The sequence below is a fragment of the Pimephales promelas genome, chromosome 22 (assembly GCF_988280905.1).
Source record: "Pimephales promelas chromosome 22, fPimPro1.hap1.1, whole genome shotgun sequence".
NCBI classification, from domain to species: Eukaryota; Metazoa; Chordata; class Actinopteri; order Cypriniformes; family Leuciscidae; genus Pimephales; species Pimephales promelas.
The window spans coordinates 19151403-19175415 of NC_142790.1; the positions used below are offsets into that span (position 1 = coordinate 19151403).

At 36.2% G+C, this 24013-nt stretch overlaps 1 protein-coding gene across 2 annotated transcripts in view; it reads right to left on the reverse strand.

Annotated features, from left to right (window-relative positions):
- The window catches only part of map3k22 (mitogen-activated protein kinase kinase kinase 22), a 58296-nt gene that overhangs the window by 28837 nt on the left and 5446 nt on the right, over positions 1–24013 (reverse strand). For both annotated transcript variants that reach the window (XM_039666939.2, XM_089125550.1), the window contains exons 2-5: positions 13748–13831; positions 12701–12745; positions 5028–5146; positions 2031–2068 (exon numbers count right to left, since the gene is read on the reverse strand). In XM_039666939.2, the coding sequence (XP_039522873.2) occupies positions 2031–2068; positions 5028–5146; positions 12701–12745; positions 13748–13766 (221 nt within the window). In that variant the 5' untranslated portion in view covers positions 13767–13831. The remainder of the gene's footprint in view (positions 1–2030; positions 2069–5027; positions 5147–12700; positions 12746–13747; positions 13832–24013) is intronic.

Here is a 24013-nt window from a genome sequence, read left to right on the forward strand (position 1 = left end):
TGCTATGTTATGTTGCTATGTTTGGAATTATATTTATTGTGAAAAAGTGTTTAAATATTCTGTCTAGCATTCTGTGTTTAAAGGATATCCAATAAACTTAATACAAATTAATTATTCTCACGCAGAAAACTGACAAACAGAAGTCAAATATTTTTCTAATACAGTATAAATTAGTTTGTTAGCAAAAAATATATAAAAGCCTTTATATTTTAGGAAAGATTTCTTTCATAAGATATATTTGGGGGTCCTTGGAATTCAAAACTTTTGTTCTAGAGCAAAAAGGCAAGGCACTTTTATTTTTATTTATAAAGCACGTTTAAAACAGCCACTGCTGACCAAAGTGCTGTACAGTCAATTCTAAAATTATAAAATACATAAATACACCAACCAACACAAACACAACATAAACCCGTCAAAAAGCGCATCATAAAATTACATTTGACCAAACGCCAAAGAGAAGAAATAAGTCTTTAGTAAAGATTTAAAACTATCAACAGTGGGAGAGCCGACTGGCTATTTTGATTGAAGGTGGGACGTCGTATCCTACAGACCCCTTTTCAGTTGGTAAACATTGTGACGTTTTTTTGTGGGCGGAGCTTAGGTGGAGGCAGAACGATCTCTCTGGCCGCTTCACTAACGCTAGTTAGCATTAGCTTATCTGAACAATGACTGGAGAAAATCCGATTTTATCTTAATGTGTAAGGTCACTCAGTGTCCAGGACCGCGATTGTTGTTTCCAAAAGTTATTTTTAACGGACGAAACCGGATTGGCCGACCCGTAGCCGCCTACACGCTCACTCAATGCATGAACGATCTGACAGGATTAACGTTACGTTACCTTGGTTGAGTGGCCTGACTTCTACACCTACCTTATGGAGAAACCGATCATAAAGAGAATCTGAGGGCATATAAATCCTTAGATGCCTATAATTATATGGTCCTGTACAAGACTTGTGTGTATGATCCGCTGTTCTGCCGACCCAGCGCCGAGACGACGACAATGTAAAGGTGCGATTTGAATGATGTGAATATTTTCTAGAAATAAAAATTCCAGGTACAGCATATTCATTTTTCATCAATTCTTGCACCAAACAACACAACAAGATGACATTTAATAATAGTAGCAATAATTTAAGCTCCTTATTATGTAGCCGAATCTGTGCTGGTTTATATTGGCCGCCTCCAGTTTTCATTTAGTTTTGCCTCTAGCTAGCGCCGTGACGTCGGCACAAAAGGGGTCTATAGCTACCCTATTACTTCCATTGATTTATCTACTAGTGGTCCATCACCTCCTCCTCGTACGTCTTTGCATAAAGTCGAGGCAGAACAGAAGATGTTGTGCCACAGCAGCCAATTAGAGCTGTGAAGCAACACACCGACTCCTTGTCACCTCCAATGCAGCAAGTGACGCCGCACCGACTTCCTGTGACACAACCCACTGAGGCATTTTCACACAGACGGTCGACGGGGTACTCTGGGGAGCTTTAAGACTAAAGTTTGAATTCTCCCAGGATGCAACAGGGCTTTGCGGTACAGGATGACAAGAATGTTAATTCACTTTCTTGCAGTAAACAAAGCTTTGTCAACACAATAGACACGTGAACCATATGCAGACACGTAAAATGCTGCTAAAAGCACATATGGATATACTTTGCAAAGACTCACGTGTTGGCATTTGGCAGTCTTGAGAAGGGAAAAATGACATGTTCTGTGTGTGGGTGTATGAATGACCTACAGGACATTGAAAATTAATATTGGGTGTGCCATTGAGCTCAAACACTTGGCTTCACCTCTTCTTTCCTCTGCCTCCGTCTGTACCAGAGACAGAGTGTGTGTGAAACGCTACGTCTAAATGTCAAAATACTTTTATAAGAACGTTCTGGTTCTTTTGGGCAGCTTGCCGTATTTTCCGTTCTTCCCCGTGCAGTGAGATCTTAGAAATGGCATAACGAGAGCTGGGATAAGACGAGAGGAATGAGATCAGGGAAAGGACAGAGAGCTGCAGAAATAATGAGAACGTTCCGACTCACCGTTTCTCTCGCTCATGCTCCAGCTTCACCCGTAAATCCTGAGAGAAGAAAACAACAAAATGAAATGAATTGATCCTGTGGATTAAATGCACAAATGAACTAATAGCAAACTAAAAGTAAAATCAGTCATAAAGTAAATAAGAAAAGACCATTCAGAAACATCACAGGACACGTAGTGTACTGGATTTATAAAGACCAAGGGCCAAAAGTGGACACTCAAAAACACCCCAAAACTACAAATAGACTTGTAAATGGAATAAAAAAAAAATATTTTTCTTAATCTTGCCTGAAGTTTTTTTCCCTCTCCAGAACAAAACAGAATATTTTTTGCATCAACCAAAAAAAAAGAAAAGAAAAATTATATTATATTATTTTAAATAAAAATAATGCAAAATGCATTTACTGTATTGAACTAAGAACAAAAATGAAGAACAAACTATTAATAGAAATATTGAAAAATAATCTGTATGTTCTTGCACGTTATAACATTTAACAAAAAACAACAAACTAGGCATATAATACATGAAAAATATTCCCGCATCCAGTCTTGGCCTACTAACTACAAATGCATGTCTGAGTCTGAGTCCACTTTGCATTCAAGAAGAACAAGATGTGACTTTGCATAAATATTACAAATACTATGTCCCAGTGTTCTCCTGAGATACTCTTATGTATTGTATCTGTCTGTGTGTCTATCATCAATCCTGTGAAATCTCTAGTTTATCACCTGAACTGCAGTTGCAGGACTGGATATGAAAGCATGTGTGGCATGTAAAGAATCTAACAGGATGAGGGTTCTCCTTTTGAGTGGGTGGTCAGGATGAAACCTTTTATACGCAATTATAAAATATTTTTCACAATGCATTTATGATCTTAGACCCAGGGCAGAGAGAATGAAGAAAAACATGTAGACTTATCCACCTTATTTTTCAATGCAGAGGTAAGCTGTTTTATGCGTATGTGCAAGACTTCCAAATTATTTGCCGATATAGGGAGACAAAGTGCAGTGTTTGCACTAAAAAGCAGTGTGTTTATAATTAAGACAATAAATTATAATAATATGGCAAGAAATACCAGTTTTCAATATCAAGTAGCATAACAACCAAAATGAGGTGGATACTGAGCAAGACTAAATCAAAATGTTGAATGTAATACAATACAGCTCTGCTCATAAGTTATGCATTAAAAGCCAGATAATATTGATCTTTGTCATATTGGGAATCTTCAAATAAAACAAGAAAAATACATTTAAATCATACTGTTGGGAAAAAGTTCATATATGCAGGAGACCAAAGAAAGTGCAGAACCTGGAAGAACATAGGGCAGTTTAACACAAACAGTCATTTAATGCTGAATATGTTACATAAGTGTCACAATTTTAGGTCAGCAGTTGAATAAAAGAATACAAATATTTACATATTATTCAAAATACTTTCCATCAGGACTGATAAAGATCAGGTACCTTGTCAATTGTACAGTATTTATTTCAGGAACATTCCCAAAATTAAAGGATGCAACTAAGAATGGAAAAATTATGCTAGAGCACCCCCCCAAAAAAAAAAAAAAAAAAAAAAGACCTGAAGAGAAATGAAAGTGAGGAAAGGAACGAGAGGCTACCATTGTAATCCCCTAGAATAATTAAATGGAACTTTTTCATATTACAAGAGAGAAAATAAAATAAAAAGTGCTTAATAAGTCATTACAATACTTTACTGACAGAGACAAATACAGCATGATTGAAAATTTACAACCAAGTTCAGAAAAGTGATTTATAATGATTTATACCTGCTCAAACTTTTTTGTCATCGTAAAAAAAAAAAGAAAAAGAAAAAAAAAACCTTCCCCTTGTCTCCCCTATACTGTTCTGAAATCAACACTGCACTGAATTTCACTGTTTGGTTGAAGCATAACTACTCCCCTGAGACGACACAGCACCTTTCATTGCTGAAGATAATGAACAATCTGAATACTGTTTACACCGATAATGTTGACACTGTGATGTCATATCCATCCTGAATGCAGCAAGAGACGCTGAAATAAGAATTAATCTTGTGCTTCTCGTGCATCTTCATTATGGATGTGTTTTAATCTGTCAACTCCTCGTGAGTTGTTTTTTTTGGGGGGGATGGTTGTTGTGTAACTATAATGACGTTTGGTTTGTTGGGAAAGTTGCTTCTGGCATTTTTGCGTGTATGAGCGAAAAGATGAGCGGTTAAAATTGTATGAGAAAGAACAACCAAGAGTGAGTTAGATAGAAACCAAAAGGGTGTATGTGCGTGTAGAGAGTGCATGCCAGCCATTTATCTTGAGGATTGACTGGTGTCCGGTTTCAAGCGACAGCATTGTAGAGAGAATTTAGGCAATGAATGAGAACTACAAGGATACTGGTAGTTCTAGGCTGTATAGTACCCAGGGACCGGATGTTAAATGTTAACAGTAGTGCCTCTCTCAGCTGTATCCTGTTTAAGGCTGTATCTTACAATGCAGCTCTCGTTGGGTCAGGTTGAAGTCAAATCAGGTCAGGTTGAAGGTTGCATGTGTGCCTTAAGTCTAGAGAACAATGTAGTAGAAGTGCTATTGAAAAGATTTACGTTGTTTTTTTCTAAATCTCTGCTTTGCAGTTCATGATTATAAAATAAATGAAACAAAACTAAACAACAAGTAATATGAATAAAATAATGTCACATTTATATTACATTAAAATTATTTTTACTTTTTTTCATTTTTTATTTATTTAGTTGGCTTTGCGGTTCATTATTTTAAAATTAAAAAAATATATATTTTATATATACTGCATAGAAAATATAGAATATTGAATAAATTAATATATTATAATATTAAAATATAAATTATTAATATTTATTTATTCAGCTTTGCAGCTTATTAATCATATTTAACTAAATAAATCATTCAAACAACCATCAGACTAGTTGCTTTTGAAAACACAGCTTTTGCACATTCCTTTCTTCTTCTGAGTGATGCATTGTGGGAAATTACCTGTCTGTAGGATGGGGTTCTGCTCTTTGGCTTGTTGCTGCTGCTGTTACTCTTGATTTGGTAACAAAACCGTAAAGCTGCCAGGTCCTTCATTATGGAGGTGAGTGCCTCTTCATCATCTGGAACAAACAAAGACAAGTTAAAGCTAGGCTGTGAGTGGATCTTCAATAACGAATGAAGCAACTGGATGACTGTCCAGATGATAATAAAACTTGAACCAAAATGTTCACTTTTTCCATTTATTTTTGTTTAGCAGCATCACCAAACCAGACCTAGACATTGTATCATATACATATTTATAAATGTGAGTGCTATTTAAAACTCCCTGCCACAAATCTGGAGGGTGTTGTGGGTGGTTGCCGGTGTGTTATTGTGGGTCTCTAACACTGTCTAAACCAGATGCAAGTGGCATGATGTGACATGACAAAAGCAAACAGAACCCATTATAATCAGTGGTGCTGTCTACACTGAAGCCCCGTTCTATTTCCGACACTCTTTAAGTGCTCACGCTACTTCTGTACTTCTGACACAGAGAATGGATTTGCAATGGTCACTCTGTAGCGTCCTGTAGACAGCTTCAAGCTTCACATTAAGTTACACATTAAGGTTTAATTTTTAGGGTTTCAGTTTGTTGAAATCAATTAATATTTACAAAACAGCACTAAATATGATTTAAATAAACTGTTGTTTGAACAGATTCACATACGATCCAAAAGATTAGAAAATCGATTTTTACACCATATTCCACCAACTTTTAAGCACCATGAGCACCAATCTTCTCAAGCTTCTCGAGTTTTAAAGGGATAGTTTACCCAAAAATGAAAATTCTGTCAGTAATTACTCACCCTCATGTTTTTCCAACCCCGTAAGAACTTCGTTCATTTTATTTATGAATTAAGATATTTTTGATGAAATCTGAGAGCTGGATCACTCCTCCATACTAGTCCATAGGCTTCTTGAGGGATTGAAACTTGCCAGCCTCGAAAAGTTATTAAAGACATCGTTAAAATAGTTTAAGTGATTTCAGTGGCTCAATCTTAAATTCATCAAACGACGAGAATACTTTTTGTGCGCAAAAAAACAACAAAAATAATGACTTCATTTCAACTATTCATTTCCTTCTCTTTGGGCCTCGAGTCAGGTTACTAGTTTTACCGCGCATGATCTGTTGTTGTACATTGTTATAAAGTCGTTATTTATGATTTTTTTGCACACAAAAAGTATTCTTGTCGCTTGATAAACTTAAGATTGAGCCACTGTAGTCACTTGGACTATTTTAACGATGTCTTTAATAACTTTTCAAGGCCGGCAAGTTTCAATTCCTCAAGAAGTCTATGGACTAGTATGGAGGAGTGATCCAGCTCTCAGATTTCATCAAAAATATCTTAATTTGTGTTCTGAAGATGAACGAAGGTCTTACGGGGTTGGATCAACATGAGGGTGAGTAAATGCTGACAAAATTTTCATTTTTGGGTGAACCATCCCTTTAAACTACTAAAATAGAATGGTTATGTTTGGATCACTTTCCTATTCATACATGTATCTCTCATTTGAATACCACAATTTCATTCAAAGCAGCAGAAAGACACTCAATGTTCACACACTGTCGCAGCACTCCACTTACTGTGTGGTACATATTAGGGCTTTTCACACTTGAAACAGTTGACCCAAGGTCATTCTAAAGGTTGTGACACACCAAGTTTCAGATTAGTTTTTTTGGTGTGTTTCGCACAGTTGGCTCAAGTCGAATGCCACTGGGGTCATTTAGACTGATTAACAGCATGTTGAATCAGAGAAGTCTGATCAGATTGTTTAGCTTGGCGAATAAGTCAAAAGCAAAAGTAATGAATGTGAGTAAAGAAGTCAAGACAGCAAAGACAGCGGTTAAGTCAAGAAGGCTGTTTTTGACGTCCTCTTACTATTTTTATAATAACATGAGCCGAGTGGAAGGAAGAAAGTGATCAGCGTGGTTGATATTCAAAATGGTAAGCAAGTGCCGCTTTTTAATGATTATATATCTGCAGACCTAGTTTTTTCCACTTTTTGAATGATGAAAATAGACTATTGATACCTGCTGATATAGACAGATATTTACTTACACGCATGCGCAAACACACATAGTTGACAGTAGCCTTTAATTCTTGGTGGTTTCAAGTGAAACCTTTTGGTCAAGACGCAGCCGACGAGAGGCGACAACACAGTCAGCTTTTCATCACTGCTAGATCTTTGACGTCAGCCTTAACCCCCATGTAAACAGAATCCTGATTCATCTAGCTTCACATTTCACATGGCTCATAATTTACCAAGGGTTAGCAATTCTCACATTGTACATATGTAAACCCTGTGTTAATGTTCTTATTTGCATATTTGTGGTGTCAATGTCATTGATTGGATGAACGCAGCATGTGACCAGTTTATATTTAAAGAGTAGCTAAACCCTAAACCAAATTTTTTTGGTTAATGATCTGTAAGAATGGATCTTTATTAATACCAGTCATTGATTCAAGTAACTTTTCTGACATTTGTGTATAAAGTGTTTTATTTCTACAATATATGGTGTAAAAACGTCTTAGTGCTGCCCTCTTCAGGTTGAACAGTGGCTACTGCTGTTGAATTTTCCTATTGATGTTCCGCACTTCGTGACGTACGCAGGTTTCAGCTCACCACGCTCTTGGTACGAGCGGCAGTATAAAAACCAGCTTGATTCGTCAAAACCACTAGCGAGTCAGGAGTTGGAATTGTATTGAAAAAGATCAGGATAGAGTGTATTAGCATCTACTTCGTCCCCTCTATCTCCGCTGGGGTATTTTTCAAATATTGCCAGTGGGTGGAGTTAGGCTCTGACCAGGGGTTTAGTTACCCTTTAAAGACTCTAGCATTGTCCATCGTCATATTATATACTGCCGACTGCTATCAAAGTTTTTTTTTTTTCCTGAAAGGAAGTTTTGGACTTTGTAAGTATTTTTGCCATTTTTTTACATATTTCTCCTTGTACGCTGAAACTACCATTTAAGCAATGTGATGTTTACATGACTGTCCAAAGAATGTAAATGAGGCACACGATTGTTTGTCAGTTGCTGACCATCTAGCCGTAACATTCATAATTTAACACAGTACATATTTAGCATCGCAATGCAGTGTTAACAGAACAAAGCTGGTACTAACCACATTCTGGGGGAGGGTTTCACAACCCTAGATAAGAAAACCCCGGTGCTAACCTCGCTTCTAAATTAGAAGTGTGAAACGTTCCTTAACCCAGGGTTGAAAGCGGGTTTTAGAACGATGATAACCTGGGGTTAAGTGCAGTATGAAAAGCCCTAATTCTATTTCCTTTTGAGCTTCTATCAGGTTTTTTTTTTCCATAGCTGCCGACACACCCCTGACATATTTCCATAACAGCACTGATGTGCTCCTTTTTCTCTAGTGTGGCCCATTGATGTAAACCAACCGGCCACAGAGAGAAAGAGAGAGAGAGAATACAGGGACGGGCACGTGGTCAGACACAAGAGATCACATTATATTAGCATTAAAGGTTTGGTCCCATTGATGGGCTTGTTCTGCTCCGATGCATTAAACCCTGGGCATGACAAGCATAGCTTTGGTGAGAGAAAGAATTTTAATAATGCAACATAAACTAAACAAGATAAGCATTACTGCAAGTCTGAGCTTCAAAGAGCCATTCAACTAAGAAAAAAAGCTAAGAGCTGAATCAACCAAGAAATTCAGAACACAATGTGGTTTTGTTTTAACATGCCCTTTACAAAGCGAAAACTAATAGGCTTTCTTTCCCCCCACAATTAATTGGAAACTTTTATTACAATACGTCAGATAAAAGCTTCAATTCCTTTATCAATGAACACAGGAAGGCTTTTGCAGAGAACATATCGGAGTGTCTCACGTGTGTCTTGAATTCATAACTGGACCACATGAAGAATGACTGCGGCAACCTCTGTGCAAGAAAAACACAAGAATACGAACACTAGCAGCAGCCTGTGAACCATTAAAATACACCACAAACTCAGCCATCATTAAAAGTGAAATGGGAGCAATCATGCAAATGAGCGTGTCATGCATTAACATATCAAGAGGCCCTAATGGGGCCAATTAAGCGAGTCTTGTAATTACAGTCTGAGTGGAAGGTCATTCACCTTTGCTATCATGGGGAGGAGATAGTGAAACAGAGACGAGAGCTCTTGTTAATCTCAGGTGCCTATGTGCCAATTTATTTGCTCTATTTATCCACAGATCTTAAATGAAGTCATTTCTGAGTCGGTTTCAACTTGGTAAGTCTGATTGGATCCATCCTACAATATGATGATGAGTATGTGCCTCAGTTTCTTTGGTTTTACCTGCACCTGTTTTACTTGACAGACATCAAGTTCAAACACTGTCTTGATGGGCGTGCCACATTCAAGATTTGGAAGTAAATGCCCACTGCTATGATTGGGTAACAGTTTGGCATATTAAAATAAGTAAGTACTTGGAGTTACCACAGTTGTAATATAATTGACAAAGGATGTCTTACGGTGAAACAGAATTTATGAATGAATGTACCATTGTTTGTGTTAGGCTATTAAGTTCATCCTTTTCGATAAACTGAAAAAAACGCATTCATTGTTAGTTGCACTGCCATGTTTTCAATAATTTAAATAGTAATGTGCACATTGTTGGGGTAGACAAGGTACAAAATTGTACTGCGCCAATTGTGCCATTTAATTGTACTTAAATGGTACTGTGCCAGTGAGAAGCTATTTTACCTCTAAAGGTCCAAATTTGCCCATTTTGTCTCTCATATCAACTTTAAGTCTTTAGTTTATACAAAAAATGAAGACCAAAGAAGATATTTAGCAGAATGTCCAGGCTGCTTTAGATAATGGGGCCATCATGCTGTAAAAATGACTTAAAGCACTACGAAATATCATAAAAGTAGTCCATAAGACTTGTGCGCTCTAGTTTTGAACTAATGTGATAATTGAGTGAGAAACAGATGCTTTAAAATACTTTAATGGTCCTTTTTTTTGTAATATTGGAGAAATGTATTTTCACTGAACAACAGAACTTTCTGTAAACATTCTGTAATTTTATTCTGCAATTATATGGCGATTTTATATTTCTGGTCAAACTCTTCCATTAAACAAGCTAACAACATTAATACTGGCTGGTGCTGAACCCAGAAGGGTGGGTTATGTGCAGCAAACGGCAGTGGTGCATTTGAAGGGGTTTTATCGCATCCCAGGGGACGCAGAAGGGCATTGTGGGGCAGTGGAGTGCTGGGCGAGACAGCGGCGACACTGCTGAGGCAGATGGAGTCTGGGGTGATCTTTGATTCTGACACCAGCGTAAGTCTCACTCCGCAGCTGTTCTTCCACAGTGGCATCCACCATTAGAAAGGGTTCACAAAGGGTTCACAACACTCACACTTTCTTTCTCCATCTGACCTCATTTCTATTTTAATATTGTCAGATTTGCCATAGTGTAGGGAGTCATCGTCTGCAAAACAACCTCAGAAAAATACCCTTTTCAGAAGCTATTGATCTTGAAACAGTGAGGGGGGTTCACTAAATGCTTGTGCCACTTATGCATGCAATATTTCAGAGCAAAACACAACACTTATAAACTAAACACCCACAATCCATTCATCCATATCTGACACGTCAGCAACGACACTACGGACTTGTGAACGCGGATTGACAACAGAACCAGAAGAAAATACAACGCTGAAATTTTTCAAAAAAAATTTCAAAAAAGTTCGAACTTAGCGACTGATGTCACATGGACTACTTTGATGATGTCTTTTATTTCCTTTTTTGACAAGGACCGTATACCGTACATAGATTTTCAATGGAGAGACAGAAGACTCGGACTAAATAATATCTTAAACTGTGTTCTGACAGAATTTTCATTTTTGGGTTAATTAAACAGTATATAAAAACAGAACAGAAACTACTTGAATAAAATGTAACAGAATAGAGCAGAATCTTTACTAAAACTGAATTGAATCTGATTGAACATAAATGAACTGAACAGAAGTTTTACTAAACTGAATTGAATATTAATTTAATTGACTAGAATTTAAAGGAATCAAATATAATCTTTACTAAACTGAACAGAATCTTGTGCAATCAAATGGTTTTGAATAAAATGTAAGTGACTACAATGTAAATTAATTGAACAAAATCTTTACTAGATTGAATAGAATCTAATTGACTTTAGTAAAAAAAAAAAAGAAGCACAAAAACTTAGGTTAAGCGTGGTTAAGCGAACACATGGTTAAGCGAATCTCCAATGAGAATGATGCTATTGTAAGAGTATCGCCCTCCCTCCATCACCTCATACTGATGTGAAGATAAGATGATTTACTCTGATAACACTATGACAGTCTGGTGGAAATCCAAGTTTGACAATGTTTCCATTACCTTCCTCTAATCGCACTTCACTTGACAGACAGTTGATCATGTCAAGAAGATAAAGGATGCAAAACTGAACGCAAAAAGTTTTTGAAGTAAGCCAGAGAAAGGGGATTCAAGGCCAAAGGTGAGAGAAAACCGCATCTATCTAAACATACAGCATTTGATACAACAATAGCCACCCTGCCATAAACACTGATGTACACACACATTTGGTAGACAAAAACCACAGATGCTAAAACCAGCCATTTATTTATAGCGAAACTTATGAACAATGAACACAAACATGAAGCACTACACCTCCAACAGGAAATATAAATTTCATCTGAACTCATGTTTCTTTATCTGTCTTTGACATGGTGAATTTGTTGTGCGATTGTGCACTTGTACTGGCAGGACGAGCTGGAAGAAGCCACTGATGAGATCAGAGTTTGAGTAAATGAAGACATAGAGGGGATTTCCCCAGAGCTACAAAACACGTCACCACTAAAGCATTCAGCAAAATTAGAGCAACATGCGGTCCTCCATTTCTACTATAGTATATCCCCATGTGTCTGGGCCTGTTTTGTACAAATGCAATGAAACAAAACCTCAGAAGTTGGTGAAGAACATGTCTGGTCATGTTACGCCCCCAAAAATTATTTGTATAAAGAAAATTAAGCTTACATTTTTAGGGTTATTTGTCTTTAATTGTGATATTATTTTCATGGATATGAAGAAAAATCACTCCATTCTCACCACAATTTGTCAAGATGTTTCAGGTTTATGTTTGTCTGTAATTCTCTTTATATTCAATTATGATTCTTATTACTGTAATAAAAATCACAGTAAATATTTTGATTTTAATATGCATAAATACAGCATAACAACAGTGATATTTAAATAATATAAATATTTTTTCTGCATTATGGCAATGATAATGAGAATATCATTAAGGGTGAAATGTACAATGCAAAAAAATCCTAAAAACAGGCTTTATTTTCTTTGTGCAAATAAAAATCTTAATTTTTCACGTTTCATTTTGAAGTAATATGTGATCTAGTAAGACTCGTACCAGTGTGCCCTACTGAAGCGTTAAAGTTCAACGAGAGAATAATGCTGATGATGTAACAGTGTCGGGGGTGTGTCCGTGATTGCTTTCTCATCTGCTAACTGTACCATCTCCTTATTGTGGTAAGAACACTGCACACTTCTCACTGATCAGAAGTCTCAAATTTCAGTAGTACATATTAGTTAATCTAAAATTAGCCAAAAAATATGACAAACCTTGTGAGTTCTTGTGCTGTCCAGGTCCATTTTGGAGACCGCCATCTGTCAAAACAGGCACAAAATCAAGAGTTGCACAGTGACAATCTGACATGATATGTGGTATGTCATCTGGTATTACATTTATAATCACAAAGATGTGTTTATAGGATGTGTTTATAGGTTGTTCAAGTTGTCATCAAATGCAAATTGCAATGACAAGCATGTAATCAGTTGTCTTGAACTGTATTATTCAAAGAGTGGCATTGAAAACACCCATCCTCACTGATAAACTTCATGTCTGAATGTAATCCCCAAGATTAAATGACACCACAGTCAACAACAACAATAATAATGCAACATTTCCTCAGGATATATTTGTTCCTTCTCTTTGTTCTCATAATGTGTCATTTATTAAAAAGTGATCTGGCATGTTTCAGAGTAAATTATGCGGAACTAAGTGACATAATCACCTATGATGATGTCCTTTTCAGGTCAGTTTAACCCTGTCGATTTCTACCATGGCTTTGACTTTGCAGAGTGGTCTAATATTTTTTTTTTAATATATCAGACATAATATTAAAAGCACAATTTTTAAAAGGTATAAATCATGTTGCTTAACTTCCTTTACAATAATATTACAAATAAGTAAACGCGAAAGGAAATCTGTAATCATTTTAATACAATGGTTACAGCAGATGTTGCCATTTTTACCTTTTTTTGGTGCAATGCTCTAGCATTTAAAAACAAAAACAGGCAATTTATGTAGAAATATTCTTTTGATGTTCATATATTGATGTTTAATGCCTGTGAGAACTGCTGAGGCATTTTAACAAAACAGAGCTTTAGAAACAAAATATCCCAAGACGGGCCAAGTTACGAATAGGTTTAAACATGCTTCTGTAGCTGCATCTCTCTCTCTTTTAAAAAATATATATATATATATATTTTTTTTTGCTATGCTCAGAGGAACTGTTTACAGGAAGTGTGTACGCTATGAAGGGGAAGAAGACCAGGAGAGAGCGAGAGAGAGAAAGAGAGGGGAGAGAGAGAGAGAGAGAAGCTTACCCATGTTTACTGTCATCATCAGGAAGTGACCCTAGTGAACTCGAGCTGAACGCTCGATTCCTTTCATCAGGGAAAATCTTCACTCTGCAAACACAACATAAACAGAGTGAATTAGAGACATAATTAACTTGAAATACCAACAAACAGACAAAAATAGTAATAAAGAGAGCCAAAAACCCCTTACACATGTGCCAATGCTTAAAACGTCACAAAAGATTTACGCAACATTGTTTTTTTAGTGTCTCCACCCAATTGCAAAATTTACAGAAAATGACAGTAATGATTTTTGTGTTTCTGTGCTAAACATGAAATGAAAAATACATTAAGAATACAATTCATATACAATAACTTGAATAGACCTCTTCTATTTTTATCTCTGTATTAAACTTCATTTTGATATTTTTGGGAGGCAAGTCTAAATGTCAGACTGATACAACTGCCCTGATATTATAATGAAATGTATTATTATAACGGAAAAAAGCCTCATTAAACGATTTAAAATATAAGCAAATATAGTTTAGTGTAATTTATTTTTTATGTTTAGTTTAATCAATCTCTATTGTTTATTAAAATATATTTTCCAAAATATACATGAGTATAGAGAGTCATAGAGAAGATCTCTACGAATATTATACAAACAATAGATTTACAAATCAATACTTTTTAATATTTAGGGGGAATATATATATTTTGAAAATATTTATTATTTATTACTTATTAATACGGATTAATATTAGTACTGATGTTATATTATTTATTATTTATTAATATTAAGTTATTTTGAAACTAATGAACTAATGACTAATGCATGTGTGAACTCATATGTATTAGAGCTATATGGAAAATGTTATTTTTACTTTGTGGTTATAAACACATTTTTGAAGGTAAAGTCTTTTAATCAAATATATCTGTACTAATATTCATCTGTCTACATTCTGTCACATTACTTTTTAGAAAACAAATAAAATTTGATATGACCCCTTTAAATAACAAATTAGTCACATTATATCACAATGCAATCCTCTTCATAAAAGCCAACTGTAAGTAAATCATAACGGTCCATAAACAGTGTATCTGACTGCCAACAGCAAATACAGCCATCCTCTCCCAGTCACTGTTATGTTATGTCATTCTTCAAATAAGAGACACTTGTCTTTGAAGACAGAAAGTGCCCTGTTGCCCTTGAGACATTGTTAAGCCACATCGAGCGGGATAAAAGTGATGGGAGGTCTAGAGGTAGCGACCACAGTGCTCTTCAAAGACGAGTCGGAGCGCTTTTAATGCCAGACATCTTGTGTTTGAGAATCTGTCACCAGCAGCCACAGGCTGATCTGAGAGCAGTTTTTCATCTTCTGACACATGAAAGGCAAGACAATGAGATCTATTTTTTTCTTCATTCATAATTGTCAGCTTCACGCAACAATATCGACGAGTCGCCTGGAGATGCTGCAGAAAGAAGAGCAATTACAGTCGGCAGCAAAGCGCGAAAGAGCCATGAACTCAAAAGGCTCAAAGTACAAGAGTGCCAGCGAAAAGGTTACGAACATTTGCACGGAAATAGCAATACAAATTGGAGCTATCTTTGTCTGCCTGTAAAATAAAAAAAAATGAGCCAAATATAGCGGCGGTGCTGCAGAGAGGCCAATTCTCTCATGATGACAATTGTAGTTATTATGTCAAATGACTTGGCTGGAAACGATGAGTCTTGAGTAAACGGCTGATGGGGTGTGATTTCAAAAGCAGCTTAAGTTAAAAGTGGTAAAACACGACAAGCTTTTATCTATGGTGTCTTATTTGTTAATGTTTTGTCTATTGTTATTGTTTTGTCTATGGTGTCTTATCGCTATTGATTTAAAACTCATTGATTCATTGATGCACGACTCATGTAGGTAAATATTGCTATACCACAGTCTGTCTGAAAACTCAATTCTGATTGGCTGGAAAGTGTGCTTCAAAATAGTTTCATGAACAGGAAGTTCCAAATCAGTTTAATCATCACCGTTCTATATTAATGCAATGTTTTCATTGAAGCGAACAGATGCATATGTCACTCAGAGACTGCACTAGTATGCACACACAAAAACATTCATGAGATCAGAACCGTATCAACTCTGCCCCACGACTTCATATTTTACTACGCTACTTTCGCTACATTATATTTCTCAGCAACAAGGGGGTAACATTGCTGGTTTTGAGGTAAATAAACTCACAGCTTTGTTGTAATAGAGAAAGACACTGAACAGATGCAGGTAATTCACACACGCATCTCTCTCTCTCTCGATAATGAATTCAAATAAATGCTATAATTCATGCATTGAAACAAATGTAATCTTGCGCACTACTTCATCTCAGTGTCTGATTTAAAGCCGACACAATGATCTAACAAACCGTACCTGACAAAAATAACCATTATTTTTATTTAGAAAAATATCAGTAACCAGACAGTTTCTGGTCTCATTGACTTCCATAGTAGGAAAAAAATATACTATGGTAGTCAATGAGACCAGAAACTGTCTGGTTACTGATATTCTTCGAAATATCAGAAAATCGGAATATCAAAAAATGTTATGGATTCGAAAACGGTAAAACTCAACTGTTTAACTCTGGGGGAGTTGTAAAATGAGCTTTTTTCCCAAAAAAGTGGAGTATTCCTTTTAAAAACGTTCAATGCACAGCTAGCCGTGGATTATCCATTACTTATTACAATGTATTGTTATAATGTTGCATATGTCACTTGTTTAACATGCAGAGACGTTACTACTTTTCTAAGTAAACTGACTTTTTTTTGTCTGGCTAAGGACAGAAAGCAGCACCACTCACATTTACTTCAGCTCTCATTTTATAAAATACATCTTTTTTTCTTAGATTGTTTCTTAAATGCCACTGTCCATATCTGACTGTCACTGTCACTCCAAAATAACAAAAAAAAAACTGCAAATAGCTAAAGTTGCAAACACTAAATAGCAGCAAATCTAGGGTGAACTTTGCACCCTAAGTTTAATTACAAAAAAGGTATCTGATAAAAGACTCTTTTTATAGTGCAAAACTGAAAAAAAGGTAATCTCTTCACAGGCATTCCTTTACAATGATGCACAGTTACCAGTTACTACTGGAGTTTGGCTCAGAGGGAATCTAAACTCTGCCACACCTCCTCTCCCTGGCATATCTTAAAGCGTCCTTTTCTGTCTCTAAGCCTCATTCATTGCTCTTTATTTTTCCCTCTTTGTCTCTAAGGCTTGCATGGTCCCAGAGTTTCTGAAGAAACAGTCAGTGCAAAAAAATGTCTGGGCTCCTGACAGAAACACAAAAGGGTTTGCTGTAAGTTTCCAGAGCTCAAGCCAAGGCGTATGCTCAGTGCACACTAGCAGGGCAGAGCAGCTCACAAAACACCCAAGATACCAAAGATCTCGGAGCACATTTGAGAAAGGTGGAAGAATTCGAAAAAACAACACCAACAATTTGTCAATGAAATGATCACAAACTGTTGGTTTTGCACTTCGTGATCTTGTACAAAAAAACATTTGTATATACATATATGTTGTAATGTAATTTGAGTATTAGCGTTTTAAAATATAAACTTTAAATGAGCATAAAAAAATGACAAATCTAAAGGTAAAAATTGGAAAAGACCATAAACCATTAAATACCCAATGTTACAGAATAAAAAATTATCATAAATAACTAGTTAACCGTTAACCGGCAGTAAGAATTTTTTAACAATCAATATCAGTTAAATGTTAATTTGAGCAATTTTGAAAGATAGTTTGAAACATTTGCTGCTTGGTTAAATATATATATAAAATTGTGTTTTTGAGAGGGAAAGAAATAACTTGCATACAAGTCACATTTTATTAAAAAAATTATGTAAAATACCTGTAAATAGATGGGGTGTTTTAGCTTCCCTCATTCCACAACAAATCCTTCGTATTTAATGGTATTCAGATACAGAATAGAACGAGAATGAAAAATATAAGCAGCTAAACGTTAAGCCAAAACATATGAATTTAAAGAGAAACTGAAACAGACACCAGTGTTGGGTTCACATACCTCTATCATTCATCTCATCTCTATCAGTGGCTGAATGGCACAGGTTGTGCTATGGACTATTTAAATTGAGCAGTGTAACTTTTTATAAGTTTGCTTGACTGTATTTTATTTTGATAATGAACAGGCTGTGATGTCAAGTTAGCAATGCCAGAAGTGATATGTTATGTGTGTGTGTGTGTACGATCACTTGAATTTTGTCCTTATAAGGAGCGGCCATTTATGGTCATATAGATAAAAGGTATCACTCAAAACTGTAAAGGGTTTACTCACTCACAATAAAAACTAAACATTAGGCTTTCGTAACAAAGAAAACATACAGAATTCCATTTCTGCCGTCTCGGTTTACTTTTCGTGAACCTTTTCACAAAAATGAACCAAAGCTTAGCATATACTGATTTTGTCAGTATAAATTGTGATACTGACTTCTAAATTTGGACAGGCCAAAATTCCCAGTTTTTAAAACTAGGTACTTTTCATGTTTAACTTACTTTATAATACATAACCAACATATCTAATAAACCTCACAACAAAATTGACTATAAGAACTTTTTTTTGCTTCTTTTCGATGTAAGATCATTGCATTATGGGCACTTTTTTAGGGATATCTACTAGGGCTGGGTAATAAATATCGATTTCTCGATATTAATCGATTCTCATTTTTACGAACCGATATCGATTCTTAAATCTCAAGAATCGATTAGTCATCCTGTTTCATTTGAATGAATGGGACATTGTATAGCGGCTGCGCACATCCAAAAAAAAAAAAAAAAAAAAAAAAAAAAAAAAAAAAAATCGCAATAATTTTGTCCTTTGTTACTATTGATATGAAACAAAGTCTCAATTTTCAAATTACGTCCATTTTCTTTAGAAATTCAAAAACATAAATAGCGTTTTGGCGCTGTGGCATGAGATCGCTCTGGTGCAGCTCAAGAGAAACAGCAGCGCTGATCTCTCTTCCGGGTTAATAATACCAGTTACAGTGCAAAATAAACATGAATGAGCATCTGAAAGTGTGTTAAAAGATAGAGTACAACTTATCTAAATCTGTATCATGTCACATTGATTCGCTTAATCAGCGTTTTTCAACAGTGGAAAGACGTCAATTAAACAGCTTGTAATCAATGTCATGTATCGTCATATTAACTTCAGAAAACCCACATAACTCGTTAGTCCACACTCGTTAGTGTTCTTCAATATTTAATGCATATTTGAATAAATCTGGCAAGTTTTTATGACAGCCACACTTTTAAATGTTTATATTTCATATAATCTTCTTATTATAAAATAAATAAAAGTGTAATTTAAGTGTTTGTGTGCCAAGCTACAAAACAGTTCATAATTACCTTCATATTAGGCTAATGAAGCCTAGTAGGCTACAACTAGACTCCCATAGTTTACAGCATTTAAGAGATTTGATTCCCTTGAGAAAAATTGCCATTTATTGCAACTGATATCCAAAATAATTGATATTGAATCGAATTGAATCGTAATCGAAATTGAATTGAATTGCAAGCTTGTGAATCGAAATCGAATCGAATTGTGAAATTTGTCTCAATACCCAGCCCTAATATCTACCATCACATCTCCAACTTCCTTTTGGTACCTAATCCATTTTTAAAAGGAACGCACACATAGACATTGACCTTGCGGCAGCTATAAACACATTTAAGCATCAAGGGACTGACGTGCTGCCAAAAAGCAGGTGGCCCTCCAACATGGCGACGAGTATCTCACTAAACCCCTCTGCCCTCACTGCGTCTGGCACCAACCGCCAGCTCTCCAGCCCATCTGCTCGGTCACTCCACACAGCACGAGAGCGTCCCGCTTACCCGAACACCCACCGCACAACTTGCCATTCATGCCACACACGCTTGACGCCAACTCTCTAGATCGTTCTGACGTTCTGTCAAACTGCCGCTTGCTGAGGCCTGTGCAGCTTCCCTTGACTCAACAACAATCTAAGTTTTTTTTTTTAAAAGCCACAGCATGTGGGAATCAAATAATTAAGCAAATGGGAAAATAAGCATGTTAAATTAGTTCAGTTTAGTGACTATCATTAATGTAACAGATTTAGGTCATCTGACATTCACCGCTATCTTCAAGGGTGGATATTTGGCAGGAATAAAGTCAGCCTCCATGGTACATTCTTTTCAACATATTACATCACCCCTCTAAACAAAGTCAAGTCAAGGTGAGCTGGATTGTAGGGTATTTCCCGCTTTTCCATGAATTCTGGTGACGGCTCTCCAGCTGCAGCTCTTAATGAATTGTGGAAAGCTTTTCCCTTTCACAGTGTTGAGCAGAAAAAAAGTCATTGATTGTAACTGAACACATAAGCAGCACTAATGTGAAACTGCATCTATTGGTAAAAGGGTTAGGAATGGCACAGCGAAACTCAATACTAGTAATTTTGTGGCCCATGTGATGGTGAATGGCAATAATCATCTTCTTACAGAGTTAATATGGAGCAAGGCTGGGCGGTCTCTCTTCTGCTCACTAGGGCTATATTTACAGTACAATTCAGTAAAAAAACAGCAATATTGGGAAATATTAGTACAATAACAGTTTATAGTGTAAATAACTGTTTTATATTTTAATATGTGTTAAATTCGATCAGGTATAGCTATAACTGCAGTCTTCAGCTTCACATGATCCTTTAGAAATTACTCTAATATCCTGAGCTTTTTATCATTATGATGTTGAAAATAACTTGGCTGCTTAATACTTTTTTGGAAACCATGATACCTTTTTTCTTTGATGAATAGAAACAGCATTTTTTAAGTCTTTACTGTCAAAATTGATCATTATTCTTATTTCTTAAAATCTTATGACCCCAAACTTTTGCAATTCAACCATGTTTGATATTAGCTGATTTTATTTTTTATTGGTATCAGCCAAAAGTGGATATTTAACTCTGCAAGCTTTAAAAACACTAGTAATTTCACAAAGTATTATTAAAGAAATCTTTAGTATTATTAAGTAATTAATATGCATTGCATAGGGTTGTGATCCCTATTTAAAAGCCATTTATAAGTTAAATAATTAACAGTTTATCGGTATGGTCCAGAGTTTTGATATAACAATTAGTATAAGAAAATTAGAAGTGTGACTAAAAGGGATCCTGCTATTCAATGCAATTCAGCATTGAAGAGGAAATGGATGGAATAGAACATCAACATTGCTTTGCCAAAGAATAAAGCAATGAAGAGGGCAACACATAATTGACTAAAAGGTTGACTAATAAAATAACCTTTATGATCATCAATAAGTAAAATGAGTGCTAGACCTTTCTCACCATCGAAACACCCACACACATGATCTAAATGAAAAGGCTATCAAAAGGCTAGAGTTTTCTTCATTTGTTGCCCTTGCAAGTGTGGTTAGAATCGCAGTTCCTGCAATGAGTAAACCAAACAGGTCAGCTCTCATCAACAAGGACAACGGTCCTCTTTTGTCAGCAACTCAGTGACTCACAGGTTGTGGCGGCAGCTTTTCTGGGAAATGACACAACATCAGCTTTGCTAAAGCCAATCCCTCCTTGGGACCGCCGAGGAGAGACTTACTTGTATAAAGCCAAGCCAATCTCACACTTTGAGCTCCTAATCTACTTTTCTGCATTAGGTTTTTTTTCACGGGTGAGGTGCACCAGCTTGCCTGCATACACACTCACACACGACACACGTATAAACCCACTGACACACAGACTTCAACAACACACTCCCTTAGCAGACAATACATTCTGCAGTATAGTTTCCTTGCCAATATACACACCTCGGTCTGGAACCATATCTCTAGGGCACAAAAAGGCAGATAGACCCGAGTCAAAGTTTACATCCATTTCAAAGTAGCAGGATGACTGTCATGCAGCTAAAGGAACAAAGTGATATTGTAACAGGGTTTGCTGTTATGGGAAGTAGGAGGTGGGAACCGGCGAACATTCAAGAATTTAATAATAAAATAAACAAATACAAAATGAAAGTAAAGCCAGCCGCCCCTCAGGGACACACAAAGTAAAATAAGGCCTGATCCTCTCTCTCTGCACTGTCGTCGCTCCTCCTTTATGCTTCCGCTCCTCCGTGAGAGATGCGAGATCGGTACGTCTCAAAGGTGTCGCTCATTACCACTCACGCCACCGGCCTTGCCCCGCTCTCACGTCGCTGAGCCTCGTCCTGCTCGCCACAGATATACAATAGGCAAGCAAATACACATGGGTCAATTATAAATAAGAATATAAAAAGCATTATGTTTTTATAGTAATTATTTGGGTTTCATATACCTTTGAAAGACTTTTATCCAATTTTCAAAAAATGTTTACAAGTATTAACTCTAAAAAAAGTGGTGTAACCATTAAGTAAAAAGTCAAATCAGATTTAATTCAAACTTTGAACACATCTTAATAACTATTTTAAGTTTTTATTTTTCAAGGTAAAAAGTATTTGGAAAAAAAAACATGAATAATCCATTAAAGCAGCACTATGCAGTTTTTTTTTTTTTTTTTTTTTTTTCCTTAACTGAATAGCTTCGGAGTTATTGCAATGGTTATATGACTATTTTCAGGTTGAATATTGGGCATCTCGTCATTCATTCTAATTCTTGCTTGAATGGACAGAAACAGACAAAAGTATGTTGAAAAACCCGTTATTGGCGAGTATCCTCTCAAGAACAGTCTTAAAGGAGTTAAAATGTCTTAAATTACCATTAAGAGACCAGATTCGCATCAGGTCTTAAATTGACAAAAGCCTAATAAACCTGCTGCTATTTTTAAGTCCTATTAAAAGTTTAAAAATGAAGGCTCTCAATAATACTGTTTTGTTGAATGGCTATAATAAAATGAGAAAAAATATTTTTTTTATCAGTAGCTGTATTGGTATCAGCAACGCATTCTCACCCCAAGGCGTCACCTTTGACCATGCTTCAATATTTGACGTTTTAGGCGCCCTTTAGCGTCACTTACATGACGCGATCCTACGGCGTCATCTAACTGACGCTAAAGGAAAGCGTCTGTTAGAGGACGCGGTTAGGTTTAGGTGTGGGGTGGGGGTAGGGTACACGCGATCCTAGGGCGTCATCTTACTGACGCTTAAGGGCGCCTAAAGCGTCAGATATTGAAGCATGTCCAAATGCTTCCCAAGGCGTCAGTTAAGTGACGCCTTGGGTGTGAGAATGGGCTGGTATCAGTGATACTGGCCATCATTCATAGAACTTCGTAAAGAGATGCCATTAAGCAAATATTTAAAATATACGCTGTTTATACATTTCAATGTGAAATTATAAAATTTTACAAATTGAATCGATTGACAGTCACAGCACTAACCACAAGACATTTTAACAGCCTGAAATAACCTTGCCTTGCCATAAAAGGTAAATTCTATTGATGTTTTCAAAGACGTAATGATATTGACAGTCATTTTTAGATTCTCACTATGATATCATCTTCTGTTTTTCTGTGTGTTGGTTGCATCACTTGACCTTGATTTTGGTGCGCAAAACATTTCAAATATCAATAAGCAGTTTCGTCAAAATATTTTTTTCTAAGAAACAACAAATGAAAAACTTACTTTAAAAAGTTACTACCTAATAAGGTTTCCTTCTCAAGAACTTTATTCTTTTAGTGAGGCCTTTTTCTTCATTACAGTATTGGTCAAATTAGTTTTATGCCCCCTAAAAAAAGACCTAGGACTGACCAACTGCATGTAATAGAGGCCAACCTGAAAAATTAAATTAGACACAGCGAGCTCAGCTCACAAAAAGGCACCATGATGGAATTGTTGTCCTACGGCAATCATTGATTATTTTCACACAATGAATATATATTTTGAGACACAGAAAACAAGCACCATCTGCACAATACGTAGTTATCATCGTATACCGCCTCTCACTCACAAACACCCGCGCACATGCACACGATTTTTTTGTTTTTCTGCTCATTTGTGTTAATATATGGTAGCAGATGTCTCCAGGGCAGCTGAAATCATTACAACAGCAGAAATCTGCTCTGAACGTCTGTGGAATTTCAATTATTACCCTTCACCGTGCCTGCAGTGAGACCCCTTTAGGTTGCAGCGCTGCTCATGACAGGTTAAAAAGGGGATCTGACATGTATCACTCGCTTTTGGAGGTGATTGCCGCTTTAGAGGTTTTCACTGCGAGTCAATAACTATACGACATAACTGCTGTTAGATCAAACTAAACTGCCCAAGTTACACATGACACTGAACA